Source organism: Clupea harengus, chromosome 15 (genome assembly GCF_900700415.2).
Source record: "Clupea harengus chromosome 15, Ch_v2.0.2, whole genome shotgun sequence".
Taxonomy (NCBI): domain Eukaryota; kingdom Metazoa; phylum Chordata; class Actinopteri; order Clupeiformes; family Clupeidae; genus Clupea; species Clupea harengus.
In genome coordinates this window covers 358331-376385 of record NC_045166.1, presented here as the reverse complement: position 1 = coordinate 376385, position 18055 = coordinate 358331, and the positions used below count along the sequence as shown (strand labels likewise).

At 39.7% G+C, this 18055-nt stretch overlaps 1 protein-coding gene and 2 long non-coding RNA genes across 3 annotated transcripts; all 3 read right to left on the bottom strand.

Moving 5' to 3' along the window:
• Positions 1-58: 58 nt before the first annotated feature.
• On the bottom strand, positions 59-9969 carry LOC105897074 (ankyrin repeat and SOCS box protein 2-like). Its single transcript, XM_031581666.2, has 8 exons — positions 9694-9969; positions 8278-8402; positions 2442-2481; positions 1527-1841; positions 1131-1241; positions 721-893; positions 407-562; positions 59-309 (listed from the first exon to the last, which is right to left on the bottom strand). Exons 2-8 carry the CDS (start codon positions 8333-8335, stop codon positions 59-61), a joined length of 1104 nt encoding a protein of 367 aa, XP_031437526.2. The 5' UTR covers positions 8336-8402; positions 9694-9969.
• Positions 9970-10455: 486 nt separating this feature from the next.
• Positions 10456-15056, bottom strand: LOC105896988. Its single transcript, XR_004165258.2, has 5 exons — positions 14970-15056; positions 13687-13983; positions 11365-11611; positions 10777-10945; positions 10456-10560 (listed from the first exon to the last, which is right to left on the bottom strand). It is a non-coding gene; the product is annotated as an uncharacterized LOC105896988 (long non-coding RNA).
• LOC105897075 lies at positions 15052-16911 on the bottom strand. The gene is made up of 3 exons (XR_004165259.2): positions 16681-16911; positions 15407-15717; positions 15052-15072 (listed from the first exon to the last, which is right to left on the bottom strand). It is a non-coding gene; the product is annotated as an uncharacterized LOC105897075 (long non-coding RNA).
• Between the last annotated feature and the right edge of the window lie 1144 nt (positions 16912-18055).

Sequence of the window (18055 nt, the reverse complement as noted above, 5' to 3'; positions counted from 1 at the left end):
CAGCATTATTAACAGCATGCCTTCTTGTTTGACCAGTTTGACCTTAATCGTGATGAAACTAACCATGTTCAATGAGGAGGTTCAATACTTCCGTGGCTCCTCCCTGGGCAGCTACAAATAGTGGCTCAATGCTGTAAACATTTTTGGCACTTATGTTTGCTCCAGCTTCCAACAGTAGCTTGCACATGCCCAGATGTTTGTTATTCACTGCTTCATGTAATGGTGTCACTCCCTCGAGGCTGGCCTGGGAGGCCTTGGCTCCTGACTTCAGTAGAAGCTCCACCAGTTCCTCAGTTGCCTTTTCACAAGCTAGAAAGGATGGGTTTATTGAGAGATAGATAAGTACAGATCATTGGTTGTGGGTGTAGGATTGAGCAGCTCTTCAATATCCCTTTATTAGGAGTACCTCTGTAGAGAGGTGTTTCTCCTAATTCGTTGGGTATGTTGGGATCTGCTCCTGCCGCAAGGAGACACTGGACACATGACTGGTGTTTATAGTCCACAGCCACTATCAGAGGGGTGCAGGTCATGTTGGCACGTTTGTTGATAAGTTGAGGAGAGGCTTTTAGTTGGATAGAATGAAAACAGAATTAGGATTAAAATGACACCTTTGAAGAGGCTTGTAGACATTGTATTCCACTTAATCACAAATATACAGTGCAAACAGTATTCCAGAAACTGTGCCGTCACAAAAACAGAAAGATTGTCTCTCATTCATACCTCTTATTAGCACTCTCAAACATTCCTCGGAGCCGTAGTGGGCAGCCTCGTGCAAGGGTATCCAGCCCTCTTTGTTCGGTTTACTCAGAATTTCAGAAGGCTCGTTCTGCAGTATTTCAAGAAGTCTTTTGACATCATTCGCCCAGATGGCTGAGTTCAGAGCAGATATGTTCCTATAAGACATATATAAAACATGAATACCAGATAGTTTAATTTTTATTCAAATAAATAAATAAATGGTAACAGGATGTATGGAGAGGTAGAGGGTTCATGACAATGATAACGACCCCTACCAGGACGCAGTGCTCTGGTAGGGCAATCACTTTATTTACATGTAATTGTTTTGTGTATAATTCGGGTGTAACATTCAAATTTTATTTGAATAATGAAAATTGTGCAGGTATCCTTACGTAGGTTTCACTCTAACTCTAACAAACAATCCATTTCTCTTTCCCCAGGACCGCATCGCCACTTTTTCTCCAGCAGAGACACGTAAAGGAACTTTCTCATTTTGGCTTTCACTATAAAAAGGAGCAGCAACAGAAATAGCAGAGTTGCCAGATATGACTTTAAATTCAGCCTGAAGACAGGAAGTTAGCAACCCAAGCTGTTAAAAGCTCCAGTGAGCATTTCACAAAGATATAAATCTGTCTAATTCTCACTACCAATAACAATGTATATTCACAAGGTGAGGCCACAATGCTATCATTTCTAGCAGCCACTGGAAATACATAGTTGGTGAATTCAGACAGAAAAGGTAGCTGTGCATATAATACATATTATTACATAGTGAATCTCAGTATCACCTGGGGAAATTGTCAGTTTGAGGAAGATCTGCGTCAATGTTCTGAGTATGCAAAGCTGCTTGTCTCTGAGCTCTAAAATGTCCCTGCACCTGCTGAAATGTTGGCACGGTTTGTTCCCCAGAGGAAGAAGATGAAGAAGATGACCCCTGTGTTGTATGTTGTGAGGGCACTGAGGAAGGCCGGAAGAGATCAGCCAGGCTGCGTTCAATGGCAAGCTGGATCAAGTCATCCTCAGATAGATTACTGTAGATGCTGTAGTCCTCATAAGCCATGTTAGCCCCAGCCATGTAGACACTAGCAGCTGTCATGATGCATCTGGCAGAGTGAAAGATTAAGTAGACTGTTATATTCAATTGTGTGCCAAATAGTGTGTGAATGTGCATGCAATTACCATTCTGGTGCAACTCAGCATTGCTCATGGTCAAACGTCACGCTTTGACCTTGCTTGTATTATGTCTGTGATATTTATAGGAGATAAGTGACCTATTTCTTCAGCAATGATATTTCACTCAACACCACCACCCTTGGAGCAGACATTCTGATTTCTGTCCAAAATGTAATGCTAAAGACCTCACGAAATATGATGCCAAAAATGCAGTATATCAATTCATCTGGCAAGGTTGGTCAGACATAAGAGATTTTTCTTTTTAATTGCAGTGATATACAGACTGTTTTAAAAATAGTGCAGCTACACTTAAAATCTATATTTAGTAGGATCTGCTCATTTCAAATTGGCTCAAAATTTAAATGAATAAAAGTTGATGGTGTCTTGATGATTCCATGCACTCCAGGAACAAACAGTTTTGTTATTTTGCTATTGAAAGATTGGAAGAAGCATGAATGTTTGCATTTGTACTGCCACAGTCAAGCAGATAGAGCTCATTTGTTTGGGGTGAAGAGAAGGCAACATTTCACCTGTTTGAAGCTCTAGGTCTGAGGCTTTTCTCTGTATGATCTGAGACAGAGAGAATGAAATAGAAATGAGTTCGAACAGAAAGAGTAGGATTGCTTTCATAAATACATGGGTACTGAATATGATAAACAATATAATACAATATTGTGTGTGTATATATACGTATATATACAGTATACAGTAAATTGGAAAACACAGTTGATTTTACAGAGAATACATTAAGGATAGCCAACTATAACATTAAAATAACTGATGGTGCTTTGAAATGAATAAATAAGGATAGATATGTGCAATTATTCAATGTTCATAGAAAAATGTAAGGGTTATCATAACTATAATCCATATCGATGTATTAATGGTGTTACTGTTCCTGCAAGTACTGATCAGCAAATTATCTTTTATATTTTTCCCTGGGTAAAAAGCTCTGAATTTGTCAAGTTTAACTTTGATAGAGTTCATTCAGGTGTATAGCTACAGCCAATGCAGGACAGTACAGTAATACAGCAATTACTTTGTGCAATTCTTAACTCCAGTTACTTAAAGTACCATAACAGCCCAACAGCAAAAATGTTAACTTACTTAAGATGAAGCCTTCTGCCTTTGTAATAGTTGTTATTTTTATTTTTTTAATTATTATTATTATTATTATTATTATTTAAAAAAAAGGTCTGGATGCTCTGCTGTGTTAAGCCTGACTGCCAAATGAATCTGTGTGTCTCATTCTAACCTTCAAGGACCATTTCTACAGGGTCTTTGATTTCAGGTTTACAGCGTCGCTGACCATTTGTTGTTTTCCTGCCAGCTGAATGCATGGGGGTAACAACACCCCCATCCCCTGCAGTTGCAACGCCCTTCCATGTTATTCAAATGTGGAAAAAGTATGAGGGACTATACAGTGGCAGTGTTTTAACATGAGGTATTCTGAAACTAAAAGAGAAAGCATGTGCGTTTTACATGAACCACCCCATAAATAAAGATTATCTGCACAGCTGCAAACATTCTAATCTTCAAAGTCTGGCATGTGGTGGTGCCAACCCAGATAAAGATGTATCGGACTACACCGCCCCAGGGTTTGTTTTGACTCTGGGGAGAGTTGTGTCCATGGAAATACGACCCAGTGTTGGTAATGAAAAAAAGCACTCAGGTTTGCTATACTCAAGGTGTCCTTCCATCTGTCATATTCTATTGACAATTAACAAGGCAAACAGTAAAATGTTGTAAAGGGGTAGCTATAATATAAAATATAAAAAAGAAAGATAGATACATACGAGGTGAGGGTCAAGTACTGTAGCAAGGGCACAGGGTGGGGGATACACACTGCCACCAGGTGGAACCAGCCTCCTGATGGTCATTTTGTACCACAGATAAATGGAGCAATTGTAGCCAAATTAGGAATAAGGTTTTATTCTTTATAACACGCTGGTGTAGCATTGACTGTAGTGAGACAGTCCCAGAAACATCCCATTCTCCTTATCTCTCAGAGAACAGAGTCACGCATGTAAGAACCAGATATACATCAAGAGTGCCTCTGCTGAACACTAATTCTAACTCTTAAAGGATATAATAATAATATGAATAAAAGAATCACAAGACATTCATTCTGATTTGCAACTCCTTCACTCCCCATACTGGACACTCAGCCTCTGCTGGAAATAAACAAAGAGGGTGATATAATTAGTAACACAAGCAAACAAACAGGCACACAGCAGATAAAAAGATGGTAGAGATGGCCCAGAAGGACAAACAAAACAAAAAAGACAACAATTGCAGCCCTGCCAGTTCGTAAATGGAATGCTGATCCAATGGAAACGTGAGTTTATAAAATATAAATAGAGGCAAATCAGCAGGGTCCTTGCCGTGTGTGCCAGAGAGGTATCAGGAGTTACCCAAGTCAGGCAGCAAGATGCCGACCCTGACCTACATTCCCCGAGATGCATCATGAAGCATGACATTAGAAGAGAAACAACAACAATAAAAGTAAAGCAAGCACCATTATAGTAAAGCAACAGCGGTCAGATAAGGGGATTTCTGCTACCTGGCTACTTCAGCTACCACCATTTAACTAGAATAAAACATCTGATTTCTGCTTGTAAAATAGAAACATTATGTTGCAGTGGATCAGGTTGACATAACTGAGCTATTATCCACAAGATGGTTGTGTACTGTGTCAGTCACTTGACTTGTGTTAGTACATTTTTTTCCATAGTAATTGCAGACCCAGGGCTCCACCCCTGCATCATAGGAGGCAGGGAACTATGTCTGAAGTACTCAACTAAAGCTATAGCACACTGCTTGACTTATCAGCCGCTTTTGACACAGTCAACCACCTTCTGTCTATACTAGGCATTTCTGGCAGGGTACACTCCTGGTTTGAATCCTACCTCACTGGGCGCTCATTCAACATGTCATGGCAAGGTCAGCTGTCTGTACCTCACCGCCTCACCACTGGGGTGCCCCAAGGCTAGGTGTTGGGACCACTTCTCTTTGCCATTTACACCACCTCGTTGGACCCCATCATCCGCTCGCATGGTTTTTCATATCACTGCTATGCAGATCACCATCTTCAACTTGATCTGGCTAAAACGGAACTGTTGGTCTTTCAAGCCAAACAGGCCATACACCGCAACATCGATATCAACATCGACTCCTTATCTCTTGCTCCTTTCAAAGCAGCAAGAAATCTAGGCGTCATTATCGATGACCAAATAACATTCATCGACCACAATTGCCTCTGTCTCCCGGTTGTGCCGCTTCGCTCTATTCAACATCCGCAAAATCAGGCCGTACCTTACCAAGTATGCCACCCAGCTGCTGGTACAAACCTTGGTGATTTCCCGCCTTGACTACTGCACCGCCCTCCTAACGGGCCTGCCGGCATGCGTGGTAAAACCACTACAGATGATCCAGAACGCGGCGGCGCGTCTGGTGTTCAACCAACCGAAGAGGGCACATGTCACCCCGCTACTCATTGAGCTCCACTGGCTGACTGTAGCTGCTCGCATTAAGTTCAAGTCACTTATGCTTGCTTACAGAGTGATTTACTGGTTCTGCTCCCACCTACTTAAATGCTCTTGTAAGGGCAAATGTTACACCCAGGATGCTGCGCTTGTCTAATGAGCGTCGTTTAGCACTGCCGTCTGTGCTAGACTATACTCATTCATAGCTCCATGTTGGTGGAACGAGCTGCCTGGCACTACCAAAGCAGGGGCGTCCCTCTCTACTTTTAAGAAGCTCTTGAAGACCCAACTATTCAGAGAGCACCTCCCTTCTTAACTTGCACTTCTACTAGTACTGAACTTGCACTTACAGTAGTTACATTCCTGCACTTTTTTTCTATTTCTTATGTAAAATAGTATTTATTGTTACACTAGGTCTCTATTGCTCGTGGCTTGATTGTTTTCTCCCTTGTACGTCGCTTTGGATAAAAGCGTCTGCTAAATGATTCAATGTAAATGTAAAACATTTAATGATGCAAGAAACAATATACTCTACTTTAATTAGGGTGCCGGAAGGATAAGTGAATTCAAAGCATAGCAGAGCCATACTTTGACTTACAATGATAGAAGGACCCCAGTTCAGTGAATGTTTTTTATTCTAACGAACACAAAGACATAAAGGATAAAATAGAAGAAATAAGAAGCTGCTAAATTAGCCAGCAGTCTATCTGGAGGAGGGATTTGTCGTTCATAGTAATGCTTCCTCAGAGGACTACTGGTTGTAGTCTACTACTGAGTGCAGTTGTTACTCTTTTCTGTGGGTAGCATGTTGGCAGAATGGTAGGAGTCAGCTTTCAGAGCATGATTGGGGCTGGGGTAATCGTTGAGTTACAACAATGCCATCTTGCTGGTATGCACAGCTGTATTTATATAGTTTTAATCTGTGCCTTGTAAGCATTCCAAATAACTTTGAAATGATCTTGGCATTGCACTACAAACATAGAGCCTAAACATGACAATGAATACATAAACCTACAGATTTGTTTAGGTACTCATGGATTTGCACGTATTGATAATAACAAGTAATCAGTGACTAAAACCAAATACAATGTTTCTCAATTAAGCTATATGGTTCCGTTTTTCACCCATCCATCCACTAAACCAGGGGTCCCCTAGCTCATCTAATTGGCTAATCAATTTGGCCAGTTGGAAGCAGTGTTTTTTCTCAGAGAGAAGTGTCGTCTGTTTTGCTATCCTCGCATAACATAATGGCCTGAAAGTAGTCTGTTTGGCTGTCCCAGAACCAGAACTGCATGCCATCAATGATAGAACTACAAATTCTGCATCGTGCCAGGAAGGTCTGCAGCAGAATGTCAGGCTATCCATCTGTGGGGTGACCATAGTGCTGCTTCATAGATTCCGCCTTACCCTGTTGAATATTTTCCCTAGCTATGTTTCTGCCCAGAGGCCACCCTTCCTTCTATACCCTTCCTTCAGAGGCCTTAAACACATAAGTCAGTCTGCCAAAGAGTCGTGACTGCAGAGTCAAAGTCTCAACTTTAATCCAACAGAAATGAAGTGGCAGAACGAAGCAGGAGGGTCAAGCAAGAAAGCCTACTGACATCACAGAGTTGAAAGACTTTAATATGGAGGAATGGGCCAAAAGTCCCCAAACTGTTGTGTAAGACTGATATAGTTCGTGGAAAAATTTGATTGGTTTGAAGGTATTGTTGTTAAAGTTACAGTCCTTGATTCTAATCAAACACGCTTTGTGTTTGAGCTAAAAAAAAAAAACGAAATACACTGGTGCTCATACACAGATGTGCGGACACATTTATGCAGATTTTCTGGAATCACTAAGGGGACCAAGTATGTAGTCAATTTGTTTGACTTACTAGGCCTATTTGTGAGCAGTAATTGCTTGTAATCTGTCTCTTCCAAGTGTTGCATGTTATTTCCATATGTTCATATTTTTCTTGCACCAATTTCCATACATCCAAGATGGCCACATAGAAGGACAGGTCTTGTTCTGGGGCGGTTTGGAATAGATTATTTAAATATTTTGGGCAAGGACACCCTCTCTATGTTGCTTTGCGTGGGCAATGGTGGGATGGCAGAGATCTGTGAAGGACAGTATTTCTGCATCCTGGGCTTAACTCTGGTTTTTGACAATGACTCTGACTATTATTCCTCACTAATTGACAAAAATAAAAACAACCCAAGGTTCCCCTTCAACACAATTTCCTGACTAATAAAGCCACAATGCAGTTGACCACTCTATCCCTATAACCTGTAATAGTTATGAATTTTTTCAATAACAAAATTGTGACGATAAGTGATAATATTAACAACCTTCTTTCCTCTCTCAATCGACTAGAAGCCCCTTCAACATGTTTTAATACTACTAATCAGAAACACCCATGCGACCTGGAGTTTTCCTACAATCATTCACACCTATTGATATCTTGACAACTTACCTCCTCATCATAATCCTCAACATGCCTATTACACCCTATCCATACAAATCTGCTTAAGATCGCTCTACCTCTAATTAAAGACTTTACTTTGAATAATAAATAACTCTCTGACTTGAAACCATCTCTTATAAAGCCAAACCTTGACCCCAATTACTTGGCCAATTACAGACCTATATTTAACCTGCCTATCCTGTCAAAAATACTTGTAAAAACAGTATCAAAGCAACTTTGTTATTTTCTACACAGAAAGAACATCCAACAAGTTTTTCCAGACAGGCTTCAGAGCCCACCATAGCAATAAGGTAGCTCTAGTCAAAGTCGTTAATGACCTACTTATTGCATGTGATAATGGATGTGTTTCGATAATAGTCCATGAGTACCATGTAGGCATCAAAGGTTATGCACTTCCCTGGCTTTGGTCTTACCTCTGTGACCATCATCAGTCATGTCCATAATGAACCATCTAGTCATACAAACGTACATTATGGAGTCTCCCAAGGCTCTGTACTTGGACCCCTGCTCTTCTCTTTGTACATGCTACATTTAGGCTCTGTAATAAGGAAGCATAGCATCAATTTTCATTCCTATGCTGATGATATTCAACTATACCTGTCCATAAAGCCAGATGAAATAACACCACTAGCTAAGCTTGAGGCTTGCGTTGAAGATGTTAAAGTCTCAGTGGCCTCTCACTGACATCCAACCCTCAAGCCGACCAGGACCTTTCTCTCAACGCTCATATAAAACAGATGCAGAGAAGCTGATCCATGTATTTGCCACTTGACTACTGCAAAGCTTTATAGTCAAAATGCTCACTCCTGCTGATACAAAAACGCTAAAACCGCCACCACAAAATGGCTATACAATGGAACGCTAAATCTGGCAACTGCAAAATGGCTATACAATGGAATGCTATGAACAAGCCAGCACGTCAAAGTAAACAACTTGTTGTCGCCATTAACAGGCTAGTAAATGTTATTCTGACAACATCCCTACAGAGATACTCCTGCGTCTATTTACCTCAATAACTGTAGGAAATATGAAAGTAAACAGGCAGTTTTAGTTTGACGTGCTGGCTTTTGCCCATTGTATAGCCATTTTGGAGTTGCGGATTTTTGCATTCCAACTCAATACTGGAGCGATTTTGGAGTTTCGACCCAAAAAGATCTAAAAATAGTGCCCAGGTTGACTATCCAGAAGTTTCTCTTGAAGTCTGGACTTAAAACGTTCCTCTATTACTCTGCTAGTATGATCGTAACCATCCTCTCATTTTATTAATAATAACCCTAACCCTAACATTACGACTCAATATGTTGTATAACCATTACATTTGCATGCTGGGTCCCCCCTTGTGCGCTGAGTTTCTTCCTGTTAAAAGGTAGTTTTTCCTTGCCACCATTGCTTTGGTGCTTGCTCTAAGGGGTTCAGGCTCTGGGCTCTGTAAAGTGCCTTGAGACACTCTCAGTGGTTATTGGCACTGGTGTCACAGTTAAATGAACAACAGTACAACAGACGTACAGGAAACAAACCAATTGTTTTTCCCAGACTGTGAACAAAATGGATTTTTATTGTTCAGTTGTTCTTTTGTTCAGTTGTCCAATTGATTATCTGTGTATTGATTAAATGCTTTTGATATGTTACTACAGACTAGCCCTTTGTGTATTTCGCATCTCTAATATACTCAATATTTTATTGCTGGTGTAATACCTCAAAACTGAGATTAAAAACATTTAGTGTGCAGTTCACATGGCTTCCTTCAGTAGTTTTTTTCACACAGAATACAAAACAGAAATGGATTAATAAGGTGCATGATATAGTTAACATCTGCACAATAGACTTACTAGTTTTCTCCTTTATCTATGCCCAGTCCTTGTTGCTGTCCAGAACTTCAATGATTCTGGAGCACAATTTCACTTCACCCACGTAATCAAGGAGCCGGTAGATTATAGGTCCTGCCCAGGGAGTATGAAAGGGATCGGCCAGTGTTTCACAGAACTGAAAAGTAGTTACACAAGACAATTGGTGAAATATAAATCTTTATACAATGTACACATACATACATCCAAATGGCAAAATTAATTTATGCAGCTGATGATGCTTAATCAAAACAAACAAAAAAAAACTCACCCCTGACCTGTTTTGCTCAAGCATGTGGAGCCTCGACTCCATGCAAGTACTGGTTACACCCTGTGCTGCGTCTTGTGTTGACTGGAGGGTGTGGGTTGTCTCCATAGAGACAGAAAAAACAGGCCTTGGCATCACATCCATTGTCTATTAAGAGCTTGAACATGGATATGTGGTTCATACAGAAGAGGAGAGCCCCTGGGAAGTTGGTTGGGTGTGTTGGCATACTGGCATTCACATTTGCACCATACTCCAACAGCAAAGAGACCATCTCTATATTTCCCTTCCTCACAGCCATCAGAAGAGGGTTGAAGGTATCCAGATTGGGGTTAGCACCAGCCGCCAACAGCGTGGAGGCAGCTTCAAAATTGATCCTGCACACTGTAAAATAGAGCGCTGTGCTTCGATGGTCTTCATACATTTTGGAGAACTCTGGTGACAGCAGGGCGTTCACATCCATCTCGGCCTCGATGAGCATTTCCAAAAACTTCTCTCTATCACACTCAGCTGCAAGGTGGAGTGGACTAATGCCACTCTGAAATATAGCAGTCAAGTTGGTGTGTGGAATCAGTTAGGATACAACTCTGAAAAGAGAGAATGAAAAAAAAAATCATCATTTCTATTTCCTGAAATCCACAGGCTGATCACTGGATGAATTTGGTTGTTCTGTCCTGTTTATCAAGCATACCAACTACATTTTGAAATGTCCTTCAAAATGATATTTTGAAAATGATGTTTGAGATGTTTACGCAGTTAGCTTCGAAAATGTTAGGTTTCTACTCAAACTTGAAACTACCAACCCAGTCCATTCTTTGATGCAACATGAAGATGAGTTAGTCCTGCTTTAGTTGTTTTGTTCACATCTGCTCTCTTAGACAGAAGCACCTTCACCACCTCTTCATGACCATTCTTGGATGCTTCATACAGAGCTGTTGCTCCGTCGCTAGCGTGAGTGTTTAATATTTGCCCCTTGAGAATATGTAAATCATTTAGTTAAGGTAGGAAACAAAAGTGGAGAATAGCTTAAACTATCAATTACTATCACAACAAAATACAAATGATGATCAATCTATCACATCTTAAACAGATTATGAAACAAGTGACTTATTGAACAGGGAATCAAATAATAATATACAAATGATGATCAATCTATCACATCTTAAACAGATTATGAAACAAGTGACTTATTGAACAGGGAATCAAATAATAATATACAAATGATGATCAATCTATCACATCTTAAACAGATTATGAAACAAGTGACTTATTGAACAGGGAATCAAATAATAATATATATATATTGTTGCTTAATCTATGTTTTTTACTATCCAGACTGCAATTAGGCAGACCGTCCTATTTTTATATAATAATATCCTAATGAAGCTCACCATGTCTAATGAGGAAGTTCAGAACTTCTGGGCATCCTGCTTGGGCGGCTGTGAACGCTGGCACAATACCGTGACTACTTCTAGCCGATATCTTTACTCCAGCGTGTACAAGTAGCCTGCACATGGCCAGGTTTCTGGTGTGTGCTGCCTCGTGTAGGGGAGCCAAACCCATCGATGTTGCTTCTACAGACGTTGGCTCCAGATCGCAGAAGAAGCTCCACTATGGTCTCACTGTCCTTCTCACAAGCTGGAAACATGAGAAATTGTAGGGACAATGATCACATAGAGGAAATATGCAAACATAACTGATATTCATTTATTTAGAATGGACAGGCTTAATAACCTTTAAAAAGTCATACCACTTTAGAGAGCTGTTTCTCCTAACGGGTATGTTGGGACATGCCTTGATGTTTTTGTATATTTCTTTTAACTAAAAACATTGATGCACAAGTGGCATATACAGTATGTAAAAGATTAAAGGATTCCTGGGGGTGTTCTTTTTATGACTCTAGGACAAAAACTTGCGGAGCTTTAAAGGCATTTTGACAACAAGAACAAAAAACGAAATATCCCGCCATCAGGATATAGACCCTAGAGCAGGGGTCTTCAACCTTTTTCAGCCCAAGGACCCCTTGGCTGAGAGAGACGCTGAGCAGGGACCCCCACCCCCGCCGCCCCAAATTTGGGCCTGATATTCATATAATTTATTTGGAACTAAGTGTCAGTCACACACACACACTCCCCTACACATGTTTGAACAGAATTACAAATCATCTGTGACACACAACTAGTTTCAATTTATTCTGTTTATTATTGACATTTGTTCTCCCTTACAGTTAGTCGTCACTCTATATTCAATTAGGGAGGGACAAAGAATTGAGTAGCTTGAGAAGCTTAAGTATGGATGAAATATCTCATACCTAGTGAGAGATCTGACGTTTGAGAATTCATCATTCATGTCTTTGGCAACGACATTCTCCCTATGAAGCATGCAGTGCGTCATACATGGCTCTTGCACCGTCTGTGCACATCGCGACACATTTTGGCCAGGGTATATCATGTTCATGGAAAAAATTGTCGATCACTTTGAAAATCTCTGAACTTTTTTTTACCTCCAGGCAGCTGCTTACAGAATCGAAATTTCTCCGGCATCTCATTTTGGTCGACAAATCACAAAAAAGCTAAAAGCTGAGCTTCGTTTGACACATCGGTGGATTAATCTAATTGTATTGCAAAATAATCTGCCTTCAGGAGTTTTGCGACTAATAGTGCCCTCACATCAGCTGCCAATTCAATAGGGCGGGCATTGGGATGCTTTTCAGTTTTTTTACGTACTCATCCTTCCCAAACATTGTTTTGCACATATCACTAGCTGTTGGCAATATTAAACGTTACGCAATTATGTATGGCTGTTCGGTCTGAGCGACACGTAATGCAACTTGATAAGAGGCTTTTAAAGCTAGCTCGCACACTTTGGCTAATTTTCTCATCAAGGTCTGCTGGCCCTCAAAAGATTTTAAACGGGAAATATAAAAAAAATGTCTTTCAACTGAGCATGGGTTGTCTTTGAGTGTCGTTGCAGCTTTGATGGTTTCAAAGTTTCGTTTGATAGCACGGAAGAGCAAACCACGCACACTGCTAATTCTTCACCATCAGTCTCTTTGTAGGTGAAGGCAAACTTCAGATAATTCTCTGAATATTTACCTGTCTTCTCCCGTTTGCGCTTTTGGCTGTTCATGTTGGCATCCTCTGAAGGTAGATCATCTGAACCGCCATCAGTGGTGTCTGACGCGGAGCTTTTGTTCCGAGAAATTACAAACGATCATTTCAAATTGTATGGTTATGGCAGGTAACATCTTTTGGCACCAGATTTTAGCTAAATGTAGCTAAAAGTGCATATGATCGCCTGAAGACTCGTGGGTAGCCTGTGTATTATTTTTAAGGAATAGAAAGCAATTTTTACGTCCTGTTTATGTTTATGTAGTCTTTTGGACGTTGTACATTTTTGGAAGAGGGAAAAAATGCTTCAGATGAAATAATTTGGCGGACCCCCTGCAGTACCTCCGCGGACCCCCTGGGGGTCACGGACCCCCGGTTGAAGACCTCTGCCCTAGAGGATTAACCAGGACAAACATTTCACAAACTTTTGCAAATATGTCCATCACTCGCACTGTCATTAAAGACTAGAAAACCTCAGGACAGGCTGAAGCAATGTCATTTCTCTGTTTTATTTCTTAGAACTGCTGGGAAAAAAAAGTTGTTGAAATAAAAACAGCTCTATAGTTACAGTACATATAGTACACCTGTGAAAGTTCATATCACCTTAGACGGCTGGTAGTTTGAGATGGGTTGGCTGGTCAAGGGATGTACGGGATGCACAAAACTGCTTCTCTCCTCATTGCATAATCATTCCGGACCTCTGATTGTGTTGATATAAGTAGTGCATATGCTGATTGATTTGATGTAACCACAGAAGTATTGCCATTGGTGTCAGTCAGACTGCGTTCAATGGCCAGTTGAATCAACTCCTCATCAGATAAATGAGAGTAGACACTGTAGTCTTCAAGGTTTGTGCCAACCAACTTCGACATGGAGATACTGCCAGTTAACATGAAGGATCTGAATAAATAAAATATATCATATACTCTGTTATTTTCAACTTTCACTTTCTTATATATCGCAAGAAATCATAGTGAGTCACCCGTGGTAGAACAACTTGATCTAATTATGTCTGTGCTATTTATGGTCACAATATTCAATTGCCATTTGCGATAAAAATAAATAATGAGAAAACAATCTTTATTGTCTGCCCCCTCCCTCCACAAAATCCGATATCTGTCGAAAAAATATTACGGTGATGATCATCTTTAAGTTGAGTTTAGCCTTGGACTGATAAATAGCTCTTACAGTTGAATGAATCTTGGTGGCACTTTTCTGATGCCATGGAATGTGGAAAAAAAGAATGTAGTCCATAGATATGCAAAATATGGGGCCAGTGCAGACATTATGTTTTGGCTGAGTGGTATAGGGATATGGTTCTTCAAGTTAGACTTTGATTTCATGCCTTTTTGTGTGTGAGATTTTATTACAGGAAAGAACACAAATAAAATTGGGAGGGATCCAGAGCTTACCATTGGAACCTCTACTAAACAGACTTTCATAGAGGGCTGTGCGATCCACATATTATTATGTATACACACATATAAACAATCATTTTTAGTTGTTGAAAATGGAATATTGAATTTAAGATTTGCCAAATAATTTCTTGAAATGGTTTCTATATTTCTATAACATGCAATGAACCACAGCTTAAGAACTTGGTCTTAATGTTGTAAGTGGATATGCAGATACTGTTACTGCGCAGACTCAGTAAAGAGCTCATTTAACCTTTGCACAATATGATGATGATGTTAAAAACGACCTGTAACTATTTGTCAAGTCAGTTTCACATGTGGTTACATGCTCAGTGAACACAGAGTTATAGATTATGGGGATCAGGTAAATTATCCTCACATGAGATCTGATTGCTAGTGAAGTTATAGTGCCATTGCTGTTTGATTTTAGACAGAGGACAGAAAGACAGAAGAACTAAACGGTTCACTTACCAAAGATGAAAGTCTCCTTGTCTGGAAAGCCTCTGCTCTCACACCTAACTCTGGTGCAGCTGTCTCTCTCATACAAGTCTTATGAGTCCATCTCCCCTAACTTCTGAAATTACATAACTGTCATGAAGATCTCATCTCATAGCAGGAGGCATTTAGTAAACAGGGGATGTTTAGGATTTTTGAATTCTCATGTTTGGAAATATGCAGTGCATTTGATACATTAAAAAAATAATAAGATAGAACTTATATGACAGGGTGTCCAGGTATATACATGTATACACATGATACATGTTGAAACTCTAGAATAGGAAGCATGTGTTTTGCATATGAATGAAATAACTGTGTAAAGAGCAAGGCTTTTGACTGCTGAGAAATATATAGCAAGATCCATATGTAAACAAATGCTTATCATTTACATGTACATAAATACCTCACACCTTTGGAAAATGTGCTGTATTTTCCGTTTTCAGCACCATATTTATTGTCCTCAAGTGCACTTTCCTCAGCAATCATCACATTAGACACAGTCTAATTTTAAAGCCCCTGAGGCATCACCAAATGAGTGACGTCACTTATTTTGAACAGCTGTCTTATACCCTCACGGTCAAGTGCCTGGGAATAATTCCTGAGACGAAGGTCAACATGGAGGCTCTCCAAACTTCAGACATAGACACTATAAATTGTTCCAAACAGATTCATAGGAATGGCAAGAATCTGTAGCCAGAGCGTTATGCTCATCATGCTGAAACTGAAAAAAAGAAAAAAGATTCAGACAGTAGCTCTCTATATTACTTAATACTACTGAATTAAAATAGTGTAATGAAGCGAGACTTTGATGATTTATTGCTGTGGAGAGTTCAGCCCAGTGTCTGAACCTGTGCAATTGACTAATGAACTTTGTTTTAATCTGGATGCATGCAGTTTCAGATGCCTGAAACGAGCTCAGGGCCCTCTCATCAATGCTGTTAATGTGATGGAACAGGTGCCCTCTCTGCCCACCCAGTGTGATGCCAATCTGTAACTGATAGTTGTCCTGGTTACCCTGCCAGCTCAAGTCAGGTATGTAATGAACTAGGGCAAGAGCTAATTTAGGTTAACACGTGGGTCAGTTAGAAAACAGATGTTATCCTCAGAATGATGTCAATAATGTTAATGGGGGTTTATTATAAATATTTCTTTCCAGACCTGTAAACAGATTTTACATTTAACAAATCGTAGAAATGTGCATATTGGATTTTTTTTTGTGTATGTTATTTGGCATTTACAACTCAAATCAACTTCTGTTTTCAACCCATAGACATATTGAAAAAACGAATAGTTTATGCAATACATATATTTTTTTGCAAAACATGTAAATATCATCTTGTCAATAAGCATTTTGTCTGAATTGTAATAGCCTTGCTGCATGTTATAGGGCCCATGCCTTTTATGTCCGCTTCTTGACATACTGTAACTCTTGGCACCAAAACTATACAGTATATCAGCCTACTGTTTCTAATACTGCATCAAACAATTGATGTGAAAGATTGGACTGGTAGCAAGTATAACCGATATTATCGGTGCAACCCTATATGACATACTGACCACATCTTTTAAATACATTTAACAAATATATATAAATAATAATTTGTGTATGAAAAGTGTTATAAATACTGTAGAAACTAGTACTGTACAAAGCTTTTAGAAAGAACATTATTCTCTTTTGACTTACCTGCCATGTTTTGTGTCCATTCAAAAGCAGTTCAACAGTGACAACCTGACCACGAGGCTCAAAGACGGAACCCCCTCATATCTATGAGTAAATGTAGTGGTGTGGAGATAAAGCTGTTGTCATTGGCTGAGGGGAAGCCTACAGGGGTGGGATCTTGAGGGAGAAAGAAACTGTAACTGCATGACATGCGGAGCCCTACCAATGTCCATTACTGGGGCATCTCTGGAATGTGGCTACAGTTACCAGACAACATCCCAACCCAGACTGCTCTGCTAGCAAATGAGGTCACTATCTGAGTGCACTGTAAGCACTGTAGTCATCAAAGCCCAGGGGAGTGTTCCACCTGGCGGCTCGTGACAGATGACAGGCGTGTGTTAGTTTGGCCATAGGAAATTGAATAAATTAGACTGCTCAGAAATTATATATATATATATATATGTGTATTTAATATAATATATGTATGTAGGTAACGTAATAAAAACAGGCATGCCGTACATAGCCATTGTGTGTTGAATTGTAATGCAAACTTCAGCCTGCTTCAAATGAAATTCAGTTTAGGTTAGGAAGTGAATGTCAGAAATGTATTTCTGTTTTCCATCATACTGTTTTGGAAACCCGGTGTAAGCCCACTGTAATAATGACCCCTTTTTAACTACAATTAATGGTGTAACAGTCTCAAGTGGTCACAGTGGCTTGGTGGTTTCACAGTACCAAAAGTTAAAACAGCATCTCTCAGCACTAGTTGATAAGGGTACATTAAACTCCAGATGACGGGACTTCTTACGCTTTTATCAATTCCGGTTATTCAGGTTAACTTGTTATGCAGATTGCTCGTTGTTCGATCTGAGCACCAGCAGAGGGCAGTCTAATCTTAACTAGTGAGTTTCATTGCATTATCATTAACGTTGCATTATGAGGAGCAAAAATAATCAATAATCAAGAGCCTGATAATAACCCGAATGGTACAGAATATATGAGGCTTTGACCCACAGGTCAAATCTGTGTCAAAAAACAAATACAATATGGAATAAATCAGCAAACTTATTGGGTTGGGACTTCATAGGAAGTAAATGGTAAATGCTGGTGAAAATATATATTCTGTGTTATGTAAATATGCATAATAAAGTCAATATTTTACCTGGTATTAAAATCTACACCTCATGTTTTTTTTGTTTGTGAGAATCCAAAAAATCTACTGCCAGTGCTGTATACTGAGCATTTCTTTTTATAGGGTGCACTCATGTCAAAATCTCAGGTTGGAATGTTATGGTTGTGGTAAACTGCCCTCACAATAATTCCAGTTGTACAACCACCATAACACCAGATTGCAGTGTTTAGGATGTATATTAAACTATTGGATTTAAAAATAAAACGC